A 23,228-nucleotide genomic window follows, 5' to 3' on the forward strand; every position below is an offset into this window, starting at 1 on the left:
AGCAGGGTGACAGTATACAACGTTGACATACTCCTTTCCTGATTTGGAACCAGTCTGTTGTTCCCTGTCCAGTTCTAACTGTTGCTTTTTGACCTGCATACACATTTCTCAGGAGGCAGGTAAGGTGGTCTGCTATTCTCTTTAAGAATTTTCTACAGTTTGTTGTGGTCCACACAGTCAAAGACTATTTTATTAACCAAAGTTAATATTAACCAGAGGCTCATGTTAATAGGTATTTTTGAAAATAATACTTTTTATACTCGAAACCAGTTCCATGCAGTCATTACCTAGCTGTTGTTAATTTAGGTTAATACCCTGAAAAGCAATAAAATTTAGTTTAGGTTCTTTAATACACTAAAAAAAAAACAGTAAAATTTTCATTTCCATGAATCTCTATTTCATAATTTAAACCAGTCTCAGTTCTATTTAATTATGTTTTTTCTACTTATAAAGTTTCATTATAATTAGTTTGCATAAATACCAGGAAGTTAATCACTAGCAGAAATCAGTGAAATGAAACTTCTGGATTTTGTGAAGCAGTTTACTCAGGTTTTTCCTTTCCTTAATTACTGGGAGTGGTGATGTCTATATGTTGTTTTAACACTGTTCTCTTATTTGACACTGGGAAAACAAAAGGATGGCTGTACTGTACTGTTTGGAGCTGACTTAATCATGCCATTGTATGTTTTGAGAGAAACTTTCCATGAAGCAAGTTACAATAACCTGTATCTTCACTTATTTATTTTTGGTATAAGATAATTGTCTGAAAGCCAGCCTTTAGGTAGGTGACCTGGTAGAAGAGTTGGAAACTTGCGTTTCTTTTACACTGACTCAGTCACTGAATCATTTCAGTCCTTCCACTGCAGTGTCTCTTTGCTGTTCAGTCTCCTTCCCACCACTGCAGTTCAAGGCATTCCTACCCAATCTTGAGTCATCTCCAGATCAGTCTTCCTGGAGTGCCATTTTAATCTTGTTCTCCTGTCCCAAAGCTTTCAGTCGTTCTATATTGTCAAACAAACAAAGCAGTGTTTCTGTAAAACATAACCCTGGGTTTCATTATCTTTGAGAACAACCTTACCTGAACACTGTGCTGAAGCAAATAGTTACTGTTGCCCACATGTGAGCTGGTCTTTACTATCTCCATGACTTCTTTATGGAAGACCTTTTGTTCAGAATTCCTTCTCACTGTTCTTTCTCTGCTAAATTCCTACTTACATCTTGAGGCTCAGATTAAAATAACGTATCTTTCATGATAATCTTTCTTGATAATCCTGACAAAATTCTTTCTGTCATTTCTAAATTTATTAGCACCTAAGTTGTGCAAGTTGTACAGTATTTACCGCATATTGCTTTGAATTAGAAATGTGTTATCTCAACTCCCCTGAGCTTGAAGGACTCCTTGAGCACAAAGATAGTATTTATGCAAGTTTATATTTCCTATAGCACTCAACATACAATAAAATAATAACTGTTCAGTATGTTTGTGCTAAGTCACTTCAGTCATATATGGCTCTTTACGACTCTTTGGACTGTAACCCGCCAGGCTCCTCTGTCCATGGGATTCTCCAGGCAGGAAATCTGGAATGGGTTGCCATTTCCTTCTTTGGGGCATCTTCTCAACCCAGGGATCGGACCCACGTCTCTTACGTCTCTTGCATTCACAGGCAGTTCTTTACCACTAGCACTGCCTGGGAATCCTGGTTCAATATGTATTTAATTGAAAAAATTTATGTCATCCTCATTTTTTGAAACGTGGCGTTATATTGTCCTCCTTAGTTCCCAGAATTAATCTCTTTCAGACATTTTTAAGTATTAGGGTGCTAGAACAGATGATATTATCTAACTTTTGGTTTCTAATAGAAAAATTTCCTTCACGCTACTGATTCCTATTTCTAAAGATCTCTTTGACATTGTGTCACTGAAAAAAGAGGTAAGGTGATAGGACGTGTTCTTCCAAAGCTAACCTTATGGTGGATGATGCTGCCACATTAAGCACAGACCCTGGCCCAAGAAAGTTAAGTGTTCATGTCAAATTCCTTACTTAACAGTAACAGTAATAACTACCATTTATTGACCCCTACTTTGTCGGGCCCTGCTTTCCACTTTATGTGCACTATTTTTATTTGATCCTCCCAACAAATCTTAAGTGAGCTGTTTTCCCTGTTTTATAGATAATCAGGCAGATACTTGATCCAGTTACGTATTCTAGAAGTACAAGGCTAGATATTGGTGGAGCTGGGATTTTGAATAGTGATTTCTCTGATTCCAACCTCAGAGTACTCTCTCTCCATTATGCTACATTTCTTCTGTAAGATTTAGATCACGTATTAATGTGAAGAGCTGTATCAGCATACCTGATGAATGCTTTTTATGAGAGAAAAATTCAAAGAAAATTCATCAACAGTACTGTTAAAAAATTAACATTTCTAAGAGTTATAGATTCTAGTGGGAATAATCTTTGAATTTTCTGTTCATAAGTACCACATCCTTTAGTTCTTCTATTTTTTACTGTTTAGGAGATTACAGGGGTTAAAGTCTAACTTGTTGGCACAGATTTCTGATATTTGTAGGAAGGTAGAGCTGGCTGGAGGGGTTAAAGTTTACTATAATCCTCTTACGTTGTTAACGTCTCGATGGGTAACATATTTAAGTTGAATAATTACTGTTGGTAGATCTGGGCCTAGAATGTAAGTTACCTGTGTCCTGAACAATCCAGTATTGTTTTACACTATACATAAAATTCACACTACACATTGATTCTTTTTTTTTTTTTTTTAGTTTCAGAGTTCATTTTTTTTTTTTCATGTTTCACTCACTATTTTTTTTTTTTTTTATTAGTTGGAGGCTAATTACTTCACAACATTTCAGTGGGTTTTGTCATACATTGATATGAGTCAGCCATAGAGTTACACGTATTCCCCATCCCAATCCCCCCTCCCACCTCCCTCTCCACCTGATTCCTCTGGGTCTTCCCAGTGCACCAGGCCGGAGCATTTGTCTCATGCATCCCACCTGGGCTGGTGATCTGTTTCACCATAGATAGTATACATGCTGTTCTTTCAAAACATCCCACCCTCACCTTCTCCCAGAGAGTTCCAAAGTCTGTTCTGTATTTCTGTGTCTCTTTTTCTGTTTTGCATATAGGGTTATCATTGCCATCTTCTTTCTAAATTCCATATATATGTGTTAGTATGCTGTAATGTTCTTTATCTTTCTGGCTTACTTCACTCTGTATAAGGGGTTCCAGTTTCATCCATCTCATTAGAACTGGTTCAAATGAATTCTTTTTAATGGCTGAGTAATATTCCATGGTGTATATGTACCACAGCTTCCTTATCCATTCGTCTGCTGATGGGCATCTAGGTTGCTTCCATGTCCTGGCTATTATAAACAGTGCTGCGATGAACATTGGGGTGCACATGTCTCTTTCAGATCTGGTTTCCTCAGTGTGTATGCCCAGAAGTGGGATTGCTGGGTCATATGGCAGTTCTATTTCCAGTTTTTTAAGAAATCTCCACACTGTTTTCCATAGCGGCTGTACTAGTTTGCATTCGCACCAACAGTGTAAGAGGGTTCCCTTTTCTCCACACCCTCTCCAGCATTTATTGCTTGTAGACTTTTGGATAGCAGCCATCCTGACTGGCGTGTAATGGTACCTCATTGTGGTTTTGATTTGCATTTCTCTGATAATGAGTGATGTTGAGCATCTTTTCATGTGTTTGTTAGCCATCTGTATGTCTTCTTTGGAGAAATGTCTGTTTAGTTCTTTGCCCCATTTTTTGATTGGGTCATTTATTTTTCTGGAATTGAGCTGCAGGAGTTGCTTGTATATTTTTGAGATTAATCCTTTGTCTGTTTCTTCATTTGCTATTATTTTCTCCCAATCTGAGGGCTGTCTTTTCACCTTACTTATAGTTTCCTTTGTAGTGCAAAAGCTTTTAAGTTTCATTAGGTCCCATTTGTTTAGTTTTGCTTTTATTTCCAATATTCTGGGAGGTGGGTCATAGAGGATCTTGCTGTGATTTATGTCGGAGAGTGTTTTGCGTATGTTCTCCTCTAGGAGTTTTATAGTTTCTGGTCTGACATTTAGATCTTTAATCCATTTTGAGTTTATTTTTGTGTATGGTGTTAGAAAGTGTTGTAGTTTCATTCTTTTACAAGTGGTTGACCAGTTTTCCCAGCACCACTTGTTAAAGAGGTTGTCTTTTTTCCATTGTATATCCTTGCCTCCTTTGTCAAAGATAAGGTGTCCATAGGTTCGTGGATTTATCTCTGGGCTTTCTATTCTGTTCCATTGATCTATATTTCTGTCTTTGTGCCAGTACCATACTGTCTTGATGACTGTGGCTTTGTAGTAGAGTCTGAAGTCAGGCAGGTTGATTCCTCCAGTTCCATTCTTCTTTCTCAAGATTACTTTGGCTATTTGAGGTTTTTTGTATTTCCATACAAATTGTGAAATTCTTTGGTCTAGTTCTGTGAAAAATACCGTTGGTAGCTTGATAGGGATTGCATTGAATCTATAGATTGCTTTGGGTAGAATAGCCATTTTGACAATATTGATTCTTCCAATCCATGAACACGGTATGTTTCTCCATCTGTGTCCTCTTTGATTTCTTTCATCAGTGTTTTATAGTTTTCTATGTATAGGTCTTTTGTTTCTTTAGGTAGATATACTCCTAAGTATTTTATTCTTTTTGTTGCAATGGTGAATGGTATTGTTTCCTTAATTTCTCTTTCTGTTTTTTCATTGTTAGTATATAGGAATGCACAGGCCAATATCACTGATGAACATAGATGCAAAAATCCTTAACAAAATTCTAGCAAACAGAATCCAACAACATATTAAAAAAATCATACACCATGACCAAGTGGGCTTTATCCCAGGAATGCAAGGATTCTTTAATATCCACAAATCAATCAATGTAATACACCACATTAACAAATTGAAAGATAAAAACCATATGATTATCTCAATAGATGCAGAGAAAGCCTTTGACAAAATTCAGCCCTCATTTATGATTAAAACTCTCCAGAAAGCAGGAATAGAAGGAACATACCTCAACATAATAAAAGCTATATATGACAAACCCACAGCAAGCATCACCCTCAATGGTGAAAAATTGAAAGCATTTCCCCTGAAATCAGGAACAAGACAAGGGTGCCCACTCTCACCACTACTATTCAACATAGTGTTGGAAGTTTTGGCCACAGCAATCAGAGCAGAAAAAGAAGTAAAAGGAATCCAGATAGGAAAAGAAGAAGTGAAACTCTCACTGTTTGCAGATGACATGACCTCTACATAGAAAATCCTAAAGACTCTACCAGAAAATTACTAGAGCTAATCAATGAATATAGTAAAGTTGCAGGATATAAAATTATACATTGATTCTTAACTGTTATCTTTTTCCATCTCTTTCCTTATTCCTGAAGTTCCTCTCTTATGTCCCCCATCAGAAAATGCCATACACATGTCCAGGATGCTTAGAAGGACTAAAAAGGGTAAAGGAAACAAATACCAGTTTTTTCCCAGAAGGAGTATGTATTACAGATGGTCAAGGAAAGGAGAGTTTATGTTAAGAAAATTAGCTATAGTTCCTACCAAGATGTAAATCTGTTTTGTTAGTTTCAGTGACTTGGTCTTCTGAGTGCCCCTTATATACTGAAATACACTAAGTTACTATTTAGTGAAAATTACTGGGCCTGCCTCCAAATTCATTCATATCTCCAGATTATGTGAATGATTATTGGCTAGTTGCTGATTATTCATGTACTTATTAAACAAATATTTATTGAACATCTACTGTGTGTTAGACAGTATATTAGATACTAGAGATGTCTGTAGAGACTAGAGATGAAAATGCACATATTAATATAGGAGAAGGAGCATCTTTGTCCAGAGGAACTGGGTAGGCTTACCCAAGGAAGCAACACCAAAGGTGGATAAAAAGGAAGGAGGTTACAAGCAGACAAAACACTAAGATTTATAAAATGCAAGTGTAGACAGTAGGCAGTTTGTGAGGCAAGAACATGGATTTCATTTTGGAACTTATTTATTCACAAAAAATGGATTAAATACCTATGTCATATCAGACGGTCTGTCTTATGTTAGAAGTATAGTAGTAAACAAGATAAAACCAATTCTTGTTAAATAAACCAATGTTATAGTCTGCAAGAGAATTCAGATAAAGAAAAGGACATTATTAAATTGTAGAGTGACCTTTCAGGCTAAAAAATGTACAAGTTGCGGTTGGAGCAAATAAGAAGGGTGCTGACTTACATTTGGTAGGTCAAGGAAGGCTTCCAGGAGGAAGTGATAGCTAAAATGACCTGAAGGATTAGTAGGATTAGTCAGGCAAAAAGGATGACTTCAGATGAAGTGGTCCAGTTAGGATGCCAGCATGTGCAGAGGCTGTGTGTAAAGGTAAAGACAGCATGTAGAGGTAAGAGAGCATGACCTGAAAGATACACTGGAATGCACTGGGTGATAGGAATGTGGAACAGCATGAAGCTGAGGGGTTAAGCAGAGGTCAGACCATGATATATCTTGTAGGTCAGATTGTAAACTTTGGACTTGATCCTAAAAATAAGCATAAGGCATTAAAAAGTTTTAAATAAAAGCATACATTACATGATCAGACTTGTATTATAGAACTATCACTCTAGCTACGATATGGAATGAAGTAAATAAGGAACAAGACTAGCAAGTCAGAGAGACCAAAAGCGAGAAAAGAGATCTTTGTGTATTGAACCAGGAGAGATGTATTGGAAGTGGAAAAAAATAAATTGTATGAGTGTAATTTTTAAATTACTTGATGATTTTACCTGGTGGGAAAGACACTAGGATTGAGGTTGATGCCAAAGTTTTTACTTGAGCCTCTTAAAAAATATTTTTAAAAATACTGAGAAAGCCTCTGTAACAGGAAATAGAAGAAAAAGACAGTAGGGAAGAAAGTAATGAATTCACTTATGGATATATTTGCTTTGAGGTTCTTGTGGAATAAATATGTGAACATGTGACCATTGGAATTATAAGTCTGAATCTCACAAGAGAGGTCTAGGCTAGATATAATTTGGAACTAATCAGTAGATGAATAAATGATACTGCCTGATAGTGTGTTAAATTAGAGAAGTTTGTAAACTTTAAAGCACATGTAAATTTTCATTTTTATTAGTACATTAATGAATGGAAATGTGCACTCTGGACTTCAAAATGGTACTGTTTTCATTTTCAATAATCAATTGTATGATGTATGTTGAAATCAAAGGCATATAAATATGCAATGCAGTATTTGCATATGTCATCCATGTAATTAGCGATTAGCAATGCAGATGTTTAATGATGCTATAATTTTGTACCCAAAGCGTATGAATAATAATAGTTATCTTTATTGTCAGCAAGTAAATGTTTCATATGATTAATGTCAATCCTAGGTAATGTAGCATTCTCTTTTATTACAGCTTTTGATTGGCTTTGAATCTGGAACAGTAGTGTTATGGGACCTCAAGTCAAAGAAAGCCGACTATAGATACACCTACGATGAGGTAATAACATTATTTTTGTCATTTCTCCAGTTCAGAATGGCTTCTCTAAGACTTCTTTAATTAATGACTTTAGGCAATCTTTGTAGTTACTGTAACACACAAATTTTTGCACATGTATCATATAATATATTCACATAGCTCAAAAGATACAAAAATGATCTCACCGGCTCCTGTCATTTGGCCATCCAATTCCCTTACCTCATCCCAATGTTAGTTTCTCACGTATTCTTCCAGAGGTATTTTCTGCATTTACAAACAAATTAACAAATGTGTGCTAGCTTTTTATTTTATACAAATGATAGTGTACTGGAAATATTTATAGCTTGCTTGCTTTAGAATCCAGATAAAGATTGTGATTAATAAAAAAAAGATTTTTATTGCCTTCAGATTTCCTATAAGTTGGATGGTTTAGTGAGATGACCAAATTTAGGTTCATTTTTTGGTTTTGTTTTTAGCAAGACTACTTCTTAGATGATGCTGATGCTCTTCTCCCAGATTGAACATTAGTGTCTGTGATATTAGCAGTCAGTTATGTTCAAGGCCTAAATCCATTACCACGTAGTTTTTGCACAGTAGAGAAGTTCTAATTTTATAATTCCTTCTCTATCGAATATCTGGGATACTTATGTAAAGAGAAGCTTCTCACCTGCTCTTTTGATTATGTAGTTGTACAATTTGGATAGGAAAGGCAGGATAAATGCTTATTTCTTCTTATTTCAGTAAAAGGGGCTGTTCTGTAGTAATCTTAATGATAAGCATTTTGATCTTGTTTCCCATTTCACTGTGTACTAAAAGATTTAAACATTATTTCATATGCTTCAGTACACTAAAGTTATTAGCCTTATTGATTTTCAAATTGTCCCATCTTTCATCAGTGAATCTCTTCCATTTGTTTCCTAAGTCCTTTGATAATAGTCTTAGCTAGCTTCCTTGCCATCTGTTATAATAAAGCATACCTATTAAACTTGAATATTTCTGTCCCAAATTTAGAGTATCTTTTTCCTGGAAACTGGGTTCTTTCGGTGAGAAATGGTGTCTGGTGACCATAATTTGGGTACCAGGAGTGTTCACAGTTTTTAATTCAGAGAATAGATCTAGGAAATGTGTAAGTGGTTTTTTTGGTTTATTTTTAAGAAATGTCATGTGTTCATATTGATGATTTCAGTTAGTCAAACAGATTACATTGAGTAACTATAGCAAAACTGGGAATACTTTGTAAATGTCTGCATATTATCTTTATAAGCTTGACCGAAAGAGAATTTTGTTTGTTTCCATAACTGTATACTTTTTTTTTTTTAAAGCCTTTTGGTTAGTAAATACTCTGTCATTTACCAGTCAAGATCTTAAAATTATTTTAAGAGAGTATTTTTAATAAAGAGTTCTTGTCATTTCTCTGGAAGCTTTGGCCTGTAGAACTGTTTCTTGTGTCAAAATGAAAGCATATTTTAAGGATATTTGACTTTTTTTATTTTGCTTTTGTAATTTAAATAGTTTTCTTGGCTTTAGCCACTATTGAATCACAGGGAATTTACCCTCTTAGTTTAAACAAACACACTGGGAAAATATATGTAAGAACAGTTTATAGAAATTAACAGTATAGAACAGGGATTCCTTAGGGGGAAAAGGTGAGCCTTTCAATTGCATTAGCTTATGGTCTGGAGAGATTTTCCAGGTCTCATTCCATGAAGGGAGGTGGGCAAGGGGGAACCTACATTAAACCCAGCAGTCTCCCTGAATTAAGGAAACAGAATTGGGAAATGAGGAAAGATATCCATAACTGATAAGACAAGGTAACAGAATGTAGGGACCTGCCTTGTGAGAGAGTTTTAAAAATCCACAAGGAGCCCTTTACCTTAGTCTTAAGTTGAACTGAATAATGATTAGTGCATGAGTGTGAGGTTTAGAATAGATCCATTGGAAAGGAGTAGGTAAAACAGTTCTCATAGCACACACAGGACTAAGAATAGGTCATATTCCCAACAGAACAGAGAATGCTTGTAATGGACAGGGCATCACGAAGCATACTCAAAAAGGTATTGGCCTTGTCGTAGGGACAGACTAGCCCTGCATTAAAGACTGGCTTAGCTAGCCTAACAGAGCTTAAGCAAGTCTTAAAAAGTCCAGGCTGTTTCCAAGTAATTTAACTACATACCAGAAGAAAAAGTGAAAAGTATTTAAAAGAGTATAATTGGGCTTCCCTCGTGGCTCAGTGGTAAAGAATCTGCCTGCCAATGCAGGAGACATGGGTTTGGTCCCTGATCTGGGAAGATTCACACGTGAGTGAAGCAATTAAGCCCTTGCCCCACAACTTCTGAGCTTGTGCTCCAGAGCCTGAGAGCTGCAAATGCTGAAACCTGCACACCCTAGGATCTCGTGCTCTGCAACAAGGGAAGCCACTGCAGTGAGAAGGCGGCACACCGCAACCAGAGAAAAGCCTGCACCGCAGCAAAGACCAGCACAGCTAAAAACAGAGAGTTTCTTTAAAGCTAATGTCCTGACTTATCAGACTGTTCTCCTAGAGACATTTGATAAAAAATAAGAGTATAATTAATATATACCTACATATCTGCCATTTAGGTATTCTTCATTCCTTTGAGTAGAGCCACATTTCCATCTCATATCATTTACCTTCTGCATGAAGGACTTCTTGTAACATGTCTTATAGTGAAAAATCTGCAAATGATGTCTTCTTTGAGTCCTTTATGTGTGTAAATGTGTTTATTTTACCTCTGTTTTTGAGAAGATATCTTTGATGGATATAATCCTGGGTTGACAGTTTTTTCTCTCAGAACTGTAAAGGTATTATTCAACTGCATTCTTACATTGTTTCTAAGGAGCTATCTGCTGTCATCTTAATCTCTGCTTTTCTCCATTTAACCTGATCCCCTCCCTGTCCCCACCATCTGGTTGCTTTTAAGGATCTCTTATCATTAAAGTTCCAGTTTTAAGCAATTGAAATATGATGTACGTTTATGTAGTTTTCTTCAAGTTTCTTCTGCTTTGAGTTCATTGAATTTCTAAGCTATCTATGTATTCTAGAAGTTTATAGAGTTGAAAGTTTTCATCAGATTTGGGAGACTTTGGGTCATTATTTCTTCCAATATATTTTCCATCCATAGGCTCCCTCCTGAGACTCCTATGACACACATATTAGTCTTCTTGAAGTTGTACCACAGTTCTCTGATGTTCTGCTTATTCTTTGCCCATCTTCCGCATTGAGTAGTTTCTGCTGCTGTGTGTCTTCAAGTTAATCACGCTTTCTTTCTGCTGTATCAAATCTGTTGGCAAACTCATCCAGAGACAATTTTTCATCTTAGACATTTTTCATCTCTAGAAATTCCACTTGTGTTTTTGAAGGCTTGTATGTCTTTCCTCAACATTTTCGTGTTTTCACTTACCTTTTAGAGCATGTGGAGTCTGTTTAAAATATTTGTTTTAATATCCTTGTCTGCTGATTCTCTCATAGGTATCATTTCTGAGTCTGTTTCTATTGACTACATTTTCTTCTCACTTTGCATCGTATTTCCTGGTTTCTTTGCATGCCTTATAGATTTTTGTCACCTGTCTTGAAGTTCAATATGAGGTATTTTCAATCAGTCTTAATTCTAAATCTGCATTCTTGTCTCCTAGAATTTTAGTTAATTTATAAAATTTGTTCTGAACAGTCAATGCAACTAGTTTTTCCAGTAGGCTATTGATTTTATAATTACTTGGTAATTTATGTTTAGTTATTGTTTATTCTAAGAAACTACAAGAATGCATTCTGTTTTCTTGAACTTGTCAATAATACATAATCACTATTATATTTTTATCATGCTCCCTTAAGGAGTAAATAAAATTTTGAAAGTTAAAAGAGTGTTAGAACCAAATTAAATCTCATTTTTTTGGCAGGACAATTAAGTTATGGGAATTTAATGTTAACATATGGACTTCAGCTTGGGAAATAAGAAAAAAGTTGATATGAAAAATTAATTCCAGTTCCAATTATGAACAACTTGGTGTTTAAATAAGTTTTGTTTTTAAAGGTGGAATTCTTTACCCCTCTTCTGTAGGCTATCCACTCTGTTGCATGGCATCATGAAGGAAAACAGTTTATTTGCAGTCATTCAGATGGCACCTTGACTATATGGAATGTGAGATCCCCTGCAAAGCCTGTGCAGACCATAACTCCACATGGTAAGAATGGATCCCTTTTAAACACTACCTAAATTGTGATGGACAGAAAACTGTTTTGAGTTAGCGTTTGGGTTTGTTTGTTTTTGATGACAAGGATGAGTTCTATTTTGAATTTAAAATTTTAATTTAATTTAAAATTGCTATATTTACACATATAGAAATAATTTGTGGCAACTGGGTGAATGAAATCTTGAATAACTATATTTGCAGTTGAGATTGTAAATTTGAGCTTTCAGAAAATGAAAGTTACAAAATCTTCTGAGTAATTTTTCTCCAATAGTCCAGAAAGTTGATAATTTTGTAAGTGAGGTAAGACTTATTTTGAACTTTTGTCATCTTAATATTATCAACTGCAGATTGCTAATCTGTATATAATATGTATTGAACACTTGGCACCCTACAGAAGGTAATTTTATACCTTAAAGTATTGTCTTCAGAATCCCCCAAATGACCCCAAGTTTGATTCACTGGGAATACTCATGGGACTCAGCAAAAGGATGCAAAGTGAAATCAGCAGAGGGAAAGGCACAAGGGATGGAGTCTAGAGGAAGCCAGGCTCAAGCTTCCAGCAGTCTTCTTCCAGTGGAGCCACATAGGAGATGCTTGATTCCTCTTGCAAGGAGTTATTACCACATGTATGAAATGTCCTCTACTAGGACAGCTCTCCTGAACCCGGATGTCCAGGGTTCGCATTGATGTCAATCTATACGCACCCTCTGCTCCAGTTAGCATGTACCAAAATTTCAGACGCTCAGAAGGAAAACAGAGATTGGTCGTAAACCGTATTGTTTGTACAAGTAGTACAGACACCGTGTGCCACCCTTTTCAGTCTGGGAGTGGTGGACGCTGTCCTGGAAGTCAGGTTACCAGTTGTTAACCAGGAGAGCTAATCCTGCAAGCTGCCATTTCTGGGGATAGTGATCTCAAGCTGATGTGTTAACTCTTGGTCTACAAGTAATGTATATAAAATTTCCATGAAAGTTTTATTAGAGTGGCTTCCCTGGTGGATCAGATGGTAAAGAATCTGGCCTGCAATGTGGGAGACCCGTGTTTGATTGATCCCTGGGTCTGGAAGATCCCCAGGAGTCTTGCCTGGAGAATCCCATGGACCGAGGAGCCTGGCGGAAGACAGTTCATGGAGTTGCAGAGTGGGATACAACTGAGTAACTAACAGTTTCACTTTTTATGAATAGTTTATGAAGGACTTTGAATTCTGGATGAGGCCTGGAAATTTGCATTCCTTTATTAATCTGCATTCTCACGATTCTACGCTAAGAAATGCTTAACCAGCAAAGTTAGGGAAATGAACTGTTGGTTGCATTAGTAGCATACAGAAAGAGTATTTTTATAGTTATGTCAGTGTTTCATTGTTCACTTTAAAATATGACTGCCCATATTCTTTAAAAATTGGTACATTCTGAATTATTGCAATGTAAAAAATAAACAGATTAAAAACATACTTTATCTGTAGCAGTATGAGTTTTTAGACTTGCTTGTTTTGTGGTAAAAATAACAATTCTTTTAGCCACATATTGTAATATATTTTACCACTGTGTTTTGGTCACAGTCAGAGACTCTGCTGGAAATGTACTTATTTTATTTTATTTTATTTTTTATTTTTTCATTTATTTTTATTAGTTGGAGGCTAATTACTTTACAATATTGTAGTGGTTTTTGCCATACATTGACATGAATAAGCCATGGATTTGCATGTGTTCCCCATCCCAACCCCCCCCTCCCACCTCCCTCCCCATCCCATCCCTCTGGGTCTTCCCAGTGGAAATGCACTTATTTTAAATTTGCTACAGTTCTGTTTACGTGTACCTCCAGGAGATAGCCCTTTTCATAATAGGTTCCAGTTTTCCCTGATATGTTTTTGTTCTTCCTTCTGTTAGTGCCTAAGTCCCTGATCTTTGTGGTATTCCTGAGTATTTCATACATTTTAGACTCTCCTATCCCCACTGGAATCTAGGAATTCAGAAAACCAAAGAAGTTGATGATTAGTTTAGAAACCTTTAATTTCAAATCCAGAAAGAAGTATAAATAATATTGAAGATAGTAGAAATATGTATATTGGTTTTAAAGTTTTATCTAAATTTTCATCTTTTTTTGTAAGTATAGTTCAAAGAGGTTTTTTTTAACCACCTGAGAGTAAGTTGTCAGCATATTGCTCATCAGCATATTGCTCAATCACCCTGAAATAGTTCAGTATTAGTATCTTACAGAGACATTCTCCTATATCACCAAGTTTTGCCTTTTGTCAAAAGGGTCTATATGCAGATTAGATTTAGCTATCATGTTTCCTCAGTCTGTTTCAAACTAGAACTCTTCTTGAGCCTTTCCTTGACTTTCCTAACTGATAAATTTTGAATGTTGCAGGTCAGTTATTTTATAGAATGTGCTTCCATTTGGTTTTGTCTGATGTTTTTTGCATGATTAGATTCATGTTGCGCATTTTCAGCCGTACCATCTCAAAAGGATTGCTGAGTCCTTTTAACATTGTTAAGTGGAGCTTGTGTTTGATTTGTCATGGTGGTGTCTCATACCCTGATTCCTTGATTAGGCTTCTGTCTACTAGGTCTTTCCATTATAGCATTATTTTTTCCTTTTTGAAGTTAATAATTTTTTTGATTTGTTAACTGTAATCAATAAGTATTTTGATTTGAAGGAAATAGTTGAGACTTTATAAACATACTGTTCCTCATCAAAATTTCTACCCCCTGGTTCTAGCATCTGTTGATGTTTCTTGGATGGATTACTTATTACTGTAATGGTTGCCAAGTGGTGATTTTCCTATTTTAATCTTGATTCTCTTTTAATACTAAAAATGTAAATTCTTGAGAGCAGGCTTTTAGTAGTAGCATAATTAGATTTCTGCAGAGTTTGTAGTATCTTAGTAAAAAAGGCAACCATACACATATATGTGGTATGTAGTTTTTAGTATACTAAATATCTACTCTGATGGATTAAAATTTAGGGATTTTTTTCATTACTATCCATATTGTGGGCTCTTGCTCTTCCTTTCCTACAGGTTATGGTAAATCATGGGGTTTTTTCATATCTAAACCCATGTAATGTAATAATTAAGTATCGTATTCTTAAAAACATTTATAAGCACTACCTTGGTAATTGATTGGAACTGATTGTACTTTTATTCATTCAACAAATATTGGTTCTACCATGAGATAAGTACCATTCTATACCTTGGATCAAGTAAGCAAAATTTAAGTAAATGTACTTGAAAATTATGACATGCTATATACAAATGTGATTATAACAAATGTAAATTTGGATATCTCATTTACTTGGTAGGATAGCACAAAAGATACTTAGATAAGTTTTCCCCAAAATATATTTTATAATACTGTTTCCTATGTTAATGAGTTATTTGGTGAAAAAGCATGTTATGATCAAAGAAGTTCTAGAAATGCTGAAATAAAGTTAAACGTTTTCTTCCTTGAAAGACGTCTTAGATTTCAACGTACACTATGAATTTCTAAGAGGGAAAATATGTATAAGCATACATATGTATATACAATTGACTCTTGGAAAGAGCAGAAAGTCAGGGGCAGTCATTGCTGCATAATAGATAATCTACACATAACATCAAGTCAGCCCCCAGTATCTGTGGATACAAATCCGTGGATTCAATCAACCACACACAGACTGTGTAGTCATCTAGTATTTACTACTGAAAAAATTTTGCCCTTAAAGTGAACCCACGCAGCTCAAACTCCTGTTGTTCAAGGGTCAACTGTATATTAATTATTTGTGTCAGTTTATATATTTTATGTGGCTTTTCCTAAATTTACTTGACTCTAGCATCTTTTATTCACAGAACATCTTACAGTACTCTAGTGTTCCTCAAAATAGCACTTTGAGAAATGATGGCCTGGTGCTTGAACTATAATTGAATTATAGGTTCAATATTCAGTTTACTCTCAAATGGAATCATTCATTGCCAGAGTTGTTAGATAGTGGATTCTTATTCTGAGGGTCGTGACAGTTATCTAGACAATGATGATAAAATGGCCAGGAAAGGAGAATAATTTGAATTCACTTAAGACAATTTTCTGATATAATGTTGGATAATTTTATGTGTATCAAGATGGTTGACAGTTGTATTTTTTCAGAAAGTTTCTATTTGGGTGTCTGAAATTAATCAACCAGTGGTTTTTTTACTAAAACAAAAAATGATATTTCCCTTTAATCTAGTTTTTATGATTATCAAAGAACACTTTCCCAGTAATCAGAAATCTGGAATGTAATTCTAGCTTTGCTGTTTGTGAAATACTTTGTAGAAATAATTACTGTTTTCTGGGACTTAGTTTCATCATATGTAAAATGGAAGGATTGAATGGGTGATTTTTAAGGTATAAGTTTTTTGATTATGTGGAAATCAATGAACCAGGATTAGAGAACTTTTATTAAGGGTTGCTAAAGGGAAAAATAAATTCATACTTCACATAAATAAAAGTGAATTTATAATATTCTAAGGATGTGACATATTAAAAATTATATTAATCTACTTTTAAGATTTACTTGAAGCCTAAAACACTCAATGAATCATTAATCCATACTGCAATTCCTTAATGTATTAATAGTTCATTACAAAAGTTTTTTCCCCAGTTTTTATATTTTTGAAAGAATTTGCCAGACTCCACAGAGTATACTCAAATAAGGCTTTTGTTTAAAGGCAAAGGATACTGTGCAGCAAGAGAAAAAGAATGTGTGTGGCATTCTAAGAGATATCCCCTGTGAGTCTCCCACCCTGCTCACAAGGACTGTGCTCCAGCCCCCAAACTCTGGCTTCTGAAGAACTCCACAAGAAACTCTCAGAGTGATCCTTTAAATGAACAAGCCAGTATTGCCGGTTAGGCCAGTTGCCAGCCATCCAAAACTGCTACACCGAGAGTCACCAAGGGGAGTTTGGAGAGTTTTGGATCTTGAAGAAACACATCATAAATCCCACTGCTCTTGGCCATGATCCAAAAACCCGCTGGTCATCCGTCCAGCTATAAATCAGCTCTCTCCACACTCGTCAAGGAAAGAACACCTTCCCCATTTCAGATTAATGTTATTAACAATGTGATTCTCCAATTTGAATCATCTTATTTTCTAGAGCATCATTGTTCAGTAGAAATATGAGATCTGCATGTGTAATCTTAAATTTACTAGTGACCATACTAATAACAGTAAAGAAGTAAAATTAATTTTAGTAACATATTATTTACCCCAAATATGCAAAATATCACTACTTCAGCGTGTACTCAGCATACAGAATTGAAGTATTTTGCATTCTTCCTTTGTACTCTTTGAAACCTAGTGTATATTACAGCACATCTTAACGTGGAGTAGCTACATTTCAAGGGGTCAGTAGCCATGTGTGAGTGGTGGCTGGCTCTCATACTAAGTAGCCCACTCTTGAGTGAGCCTATAGCTGCTGTGTAACAACAAATGTGTTCTACATTCTAAGTGGCATTCTACTTCCCTAATTAGAAACTAGGGAAGCACTTGTTTTTTTGACAGCGATCCTCATTAATTTGTTAATGCATCTCATTCATCCGTTCATTCATTCAATAGACATTTATTGAGCCCCTCCTCAGTACCGGAGGTTAAATACTAGAAATATATTGCTCTTGGAGAACTCATAGTCCAGTGAGTGAAAATGATATATAAACTAAAATACATACAATGAGTGCTGATAAAGGCCTGCATAGTATGATGTAGAAACAGAAGTAATGAGTATGTTTTAGGTGAAGGCTATAGGAAGATTTCACAAATTCAGGCTGGATGAACTTGGTCTTAAAAGGATCAGTGGGGAGTTATAAGGGCAGAACAAGGTTATTTTAGTCAGAAGGTACAAAGACATAATCAAAAGCAAGGTATTTTTGGAAAACCGCTAGTTTAATATGACCAGTATTTAAAATTCCTTTGAGTGAATTAGTCAGAAACTAATAACTGCATACAGAGGCAAAAATATGCATTATAGTATGCTAAAGAGTTTGGACTTCATGAAGGGAGACCTAGGAAATGATTTCACAGTGAGAAACATAAAATTTATATTTGGAAATACCGCTTTGATGGTAGTGCATCAGATGAGCCAGGAGTAGAAAAGAGAAGCCAGTTAGGGTGCTATGTCAACAATAAATAAGGACGACTTCAAATATGACTATAAATGGAAAAAAGTGGATATAAAGGAATAAAATTCCGGAGTTAGAATCAACAGGACTTTGATTGTGTCTGAGTAGTTTTGGGGATGTGAGAAATAGGGCTTAGTAAGAGACATGAAGAAATCACATGTTACATGGAGATTTGTATGATTTATTAAGTCAAGTTTTATATTTAACCAGATCTTTTCAGTGATTTATCAAAGTAGTTCACAGGTAGTTGAAAGAGTAAGTACAAGTTTTTCTACTGAGGTGACTCAGTAGTTAAGAAGTCAGATGACAGTTAGTGGTGAAATCCAGTGATCCTCTAAATGTCCTTTAGTTATACGAGCTTTGTAAAATCTTAGCTAGTGCCTTATTACTTGATTTGACTTAGAAAATGGTTAGTCTAGGATTATCAGTTCAGTTGCTCAGTCGTGTCCAACTCTTTGTGATCCCATGGACTGCAGCATGCCAGCCTTTCCTGTCCATCACCAACTCCTGGAGCTTGCTCAAACTCATGTCCATCAAGTCGGTGATGCTATCCAACCATCTCATCCTCTGTCGTCCCTTCTCCTCCTGCCTTCAATCTTTCCCAGCATCAGGATTATAGATGAATAATCTAGAACATGAGCAATAATCAGTGACATAATTTTAAAAACCTGAGTTAAAAAAAAAGATCAGAGTATGCAAATCAAAAGAACTCACTAATTTCCAAGTGAGACTAATGAAGGAAGATCACTATAAAAACTGCAGCATTTTTACTTTACAAAGATAATGAAACTACTCTTAACATCCATGCAGGTGGTGACAGAAAGTATTTAAAGAATTAAAAATCAGGCTGGCTTTACATTTTATTGTAAGTATAAATATTGGACACAATAAAGTAATAACAAAAGACTATTGAGCAAGACAAAAGTTAAGAATTTTGTACCTGGCTAGGTTTTATGCAAGATATATAAGCTCAAACTTAATGAAGTCTCACTAAATATTCCACCCAACGCCTGCCCTTTTTTCAGGATTGTTCCAGCCAGTGAAAGATTGCTGGTGAATATTGAAGTAGATTAAATTGAGTGATATCTGAATGACTGTTTTGCTTCATAAAATAAAATGCATGCAAGGTAATTTTTTTAAATAAATGTAAAAATTTTACTTCTAATCTCAAATTATATCAGTCTGCCACTCCTACTAGAACTTTGGGTGGTAGAGGAAGGCTGAAGGTCTGATGGTGGTCTTCTTCAGAACAGACTTTTAAATTCCTCACTGAAAGGCCATATATCTCTCAACAGATTGAAATAGAGGTTGGAATTCTCAGTTTGTTCCTTGTACAGCACAAAGGACTAGTTTTCAGATTTAAGACTCCTTTTTCCCACACCTTTTTTATTTCCTCATTCTCTCTCCCACCTCAAAAATCCAGTCTTCTCCCCTGGCAGTCCTTTCCAGCTTCTTGATCTGATGTCCTCTGCGTAACTCTCTCACTAGTCACTTGGTTCTAATAAATTAGGATGCAAGAGGCTCAAGGTTCCATTGCAACATTATTTTCTGCATAAAGAGGGGAAGAGATGTTTCCCTAGGATCTTAAGGCAGGAGTAGTATATGCTCTAAGACCAGTTGACCGGTGTGTATTTATGAAAACTTAATGTAATAAAGGTGAATTTCACATTAGTGGAGAAAGCTCCAGTGGTTCAGTGAGAATGCTGGCATTTTTTGTTGTTTAGTTGCTAAGTTGTGCCTGACTCTTTTGTGATCCCCATGGACTGTAGCCCGCCAGGTTTCTCTGTCCATGCCATTTCCCAGGTAAGAATGCTGGAGTGGGTTGGGATGCTTCCATCTTCCCGACCCAGGGATTGAACCCACGTCTCCTGCATTGCAGGTGGTTTCTTTACCACTGAGCCACCTGGGACACCAGTGCTGGCAGACACATAACGATATCACAGCTCATCACGTTATACACTTCAAATACTTGGTCTTTATTGTCTGGCAGTTGCAGGTCAATAGAACTACACAAATAGTGCTGAAACTATTAGAGAAAAAAATCTTTCCTTCACCAAAGTATACTTCAGAAAATTAATGTAATAAATGAAACTATAAAGCACTTATAAGAAAATGCTTCCCAAAGTTGTAATGGTATTTGTGTGGGAAGAACTTCCTAACCGTGAGACCACAGAAGTAGTGACCAAAAAATGATAGTTTTTTATACACATAAACATACATACATATATCATTGTAATAAACAGGATCATATAATACCAGCCTCTTCTCCATAAACCTTCCTCTACATTAGTAGCCCCTTCCCCTTTCCTGCCTCACCAGATAAGCTATGTCAAAAATCTTGCAGATGTTCTTCCAAAATACATATATTTCTAAAATCATACATATTTATAGGCACATATAAGAGCATATGAGATTTTTTGGTCGTTGTTTTACATAAAAATAGAATTACATTATTCTTTCTTGCATCTTGCTTTTCTTAATCCTCTGTACTTGAGGAAAATCCCTCCTTTCATCTGGCATAGCTCTCAATTCCTTTATTTTAATGCTTGTGTATCAACCAGTTGTTTGTCTCACAGTTCTTCATAATTTATTCAGCCATGCCTAAATGATGGATCACTACAAATTATGCTGTAGTGATAAATTTGAGACTTTGAAGCTGTATTTTCAATTTCTGATCACTACAAATTATGCTGCCTTTACCTTTCTTGTACATATTCAATAGGAATTGATCATTTTATTCCTATGGAATAAATGCGTAAGAATAGAATTGCTGCTCCTCAAAATGGACTAGTTTTATATATTTCTGTTTTTCATAAATGCTCTCAGCCTGCTTTTCAAAAAAACTGTACCCTTTGCATTTTTACCAGCCATTTTATCTCTGTTCCATTGTTCTTGCCAGCAGTGGTATTATAGCTTATTTTACTTTCTGCAGCGGTAGTACAGTTCACTTTACTTTTCTTACTTTTTTTTTTTAAACTTTGAGTTTGCTCAGGGTCTGAGAGTTGGCCAGAGATGAATGACAGGGGCCTTTTCCTTTCCCAGGTCTTTCCTGGGCATGCACACTGCCTTAAGTACAGCCTGGAGTATGTCTAGTTCTTAAGGATTTTTTTAAAAAAATTCCTGCCCAGCCTCTTATTTGCCTCAACTAAAACCACAGCCTTAGCCAGGTACCTACCATATTGCCAGCATATTATTTCTGTGATGCCTGGAGGTGGGGCTTTTGGTCTCCCTGAGCTGATGTCTGTTGTGTGAAATGAAATTGCCGCAACATTTTGGGATTAGAGTTTTTCAGGAAGCTGCAACTGAGGATAATGTACTGATTGGGCTCTAGGGAAACTGGTTTTAATGGAACTGCAAATAAACTTCAGTCCTATCTCTTGGCTGATGCTATGGCCTTTTTATGGCACCATGCCGTGAAGCTGAGGAGCATAGGGGATGGAAATAGCCCTTCATCAAAACATCCCGGGCCCGCCCCCCCCACCCCGGGTCTTAACAAGGTTCGGTCACTTCCATTGAGTAGACAGTGTTGTGCTCATTTTGTGGCTTCAGTTCTGAAGTGATTACCCTTAGTTATTTTGCTAGTATTTCAATTTTACTAAGTGAGTGGGTTCACAGAGGTCTCACTTGGTCACTCCAGAAGTCATCTCCTTTTCAGTTTCTTTAGCAGTTCATAGGCATTGAGTCTGTTGTGTGAACTTTAAGGTCATTTTGTCAAAATTCAAGTACAGCTGTTATATTCTAATTCCATTAAATATATAACTTAGTTTTGGAAGAAGTGCCATTTTAGGATTTTAAGTTTTCTTAAATGGAAGCATGATTAGAACTGATAGACTCAATTATTTAAATGTACACTTCTATGCAATTTTTTTTAAATGTCTTAGAATTCACAAGTGACACTAGGAAAAGTGGTTGCAACATATGGACACAGTGTTAATGAACTTTGAATGTTAAATTTATTTTTAAATATAAAGAAGATAAAGTATAACCATGGGTAAAAGGTATAAGCTATTTTTAAAGAAGAAATACAGATGACTAGAAAGCCAAAGAATTTTCACAGAGATTAAACAATACACTTAGCAAATCAGAAAAAAATAATAGCGTTGTTCAGGAAAGGTAGGACAAAGTACTCACACGCTTTCTTCATCCTTTCTGGAATACAGTTCTATCTAAATATCTCTTTTCTTGGAATTAATCCTAAAGAAAAATCATTTTATTCACTTATTAAATTGTTATTGAGTGTCCACTCTGTGCCAAACAATGTCACCATGGATACATAAACAAAAAAGACATACACACTTAAAAATCTTTGCTTTCATGGAGTTTACATTCTTGTTGGTGAGGCAAACAGCAAACAAAAGAAAATTAAAAATACATTAGAATGAGCTAGTTCCTGGGAGGAAAAAGCTGGGAAAGAGGATAAGAAGTGTTGGGTTAGCAGTGTGTGTTTGGGACCTTCACTAATAACATAATGGTGACACTGTTTAAGAAACAGGAATTAGTATATCTTATTTTCTTTTAACTTTTTCTGAATTGTTAATACAGTGAACATGTAAAACTTGATAATAAAAATCAACCTTTTTAAAAATAATCAAAATTCTTTAACAGTATGAGTTTGACACATTTTACAGAGATTGGTTTACTTTAGCAGTCTTTTGGACATTACAATGGATGGATTTTACTTTAAGAGAGTAAATATATTTGACTTTATTAGCAGAGGGATTAATTTTGCAGCCTGTCACTTTGGGTGAAAATATGATTTAGACTTATTTTCCTCAAATAAGCTATATTAAAACTTGAATTCATTTAGAAAATTGAAATCCTGTTTTCCATATCTCTAAAACATTGCAAATACTGAGTTTCTCTTACTAGAATTTTATCACAAATGTTGACAAGTTATTCATTGTATTTACTTTTTAGCACTGGATTTTAGACACTAAACTGATCATTTAAAATATCTTATTTTGTATTAAATACTTCTTTCAAAATCACTTTAAAATATTTCATGGTGGATTTCATTATATTTCATTTTATAAACTATCAATGTATAAGAATTTAGAGTAACTTAGAATTTTAGAATTTAATGCAGGAAACTATATTTTAGGAAAACAGTTAAAGGATGGGAAGAAGCCAGAACCGTGCAAACCTATCCTCAAGGTGGAATTCAAAACGACTAGATCTGGGTAAGATTTTATTTCATTGACAATATTCATTGTATACAATTACTGAAATAGCACTGAAGACTGTCATTACTTTTAAAAGCCTGCTTTAGAATGGTCCAATGAGTTTTTAAATTTTATTCTTGCTTTATTTAACAAAATAACTAAAAGGGATAATTTCAGGATAAAACATTTCATGTGTTCTCTGTCT

The 23,228-nt window shown here is 35.4% G+C and overlaps 1 protein-coding gene across 6 annotated transcripts in view; it reads left to right on the forward strand.

The window, feature by feature from the left end:
- STXBP5 (syntaxin binding protein 5) overlaps positions 1–23,228 on the forward strand; it is a 158,249-nt gene that overhangs the window by 49,099 nt on the left and 85,922 nt on the right. For all 6 annotated transcript variants that reach the window (XM_061130157.1, XM_061130156.1, XM_061130158.1 and 3 more), the window contains 3 exons: positions 7,459–7,542; positions 11,595–11,718; positions 22,963–23,041. In XM_061130157.1, the coding sequence (XP_060986140.1) occupies positions 7,459–7,542; positions 11,595–11,718; positions 22,963–23,041 (287 nt within the window). The remainder of the gene's footprint in view (positions 1–7,458; positions 7,543–11,594; positions 11,719–22,962; positions 23,042–23,228) is intronic.

This window comes from Dama dama, chromosome 26, assembly GCF_033118175.1.
Source record: "Dama dama isolate Ldn47 chromosome 26, ASM3311817v1, whole genome shotgun sequence".
NCBI lineage: Eukaryota > Metazoa > Chordata > Mammalia > Artiodactyla > Cervidae > Dama > Dama dama.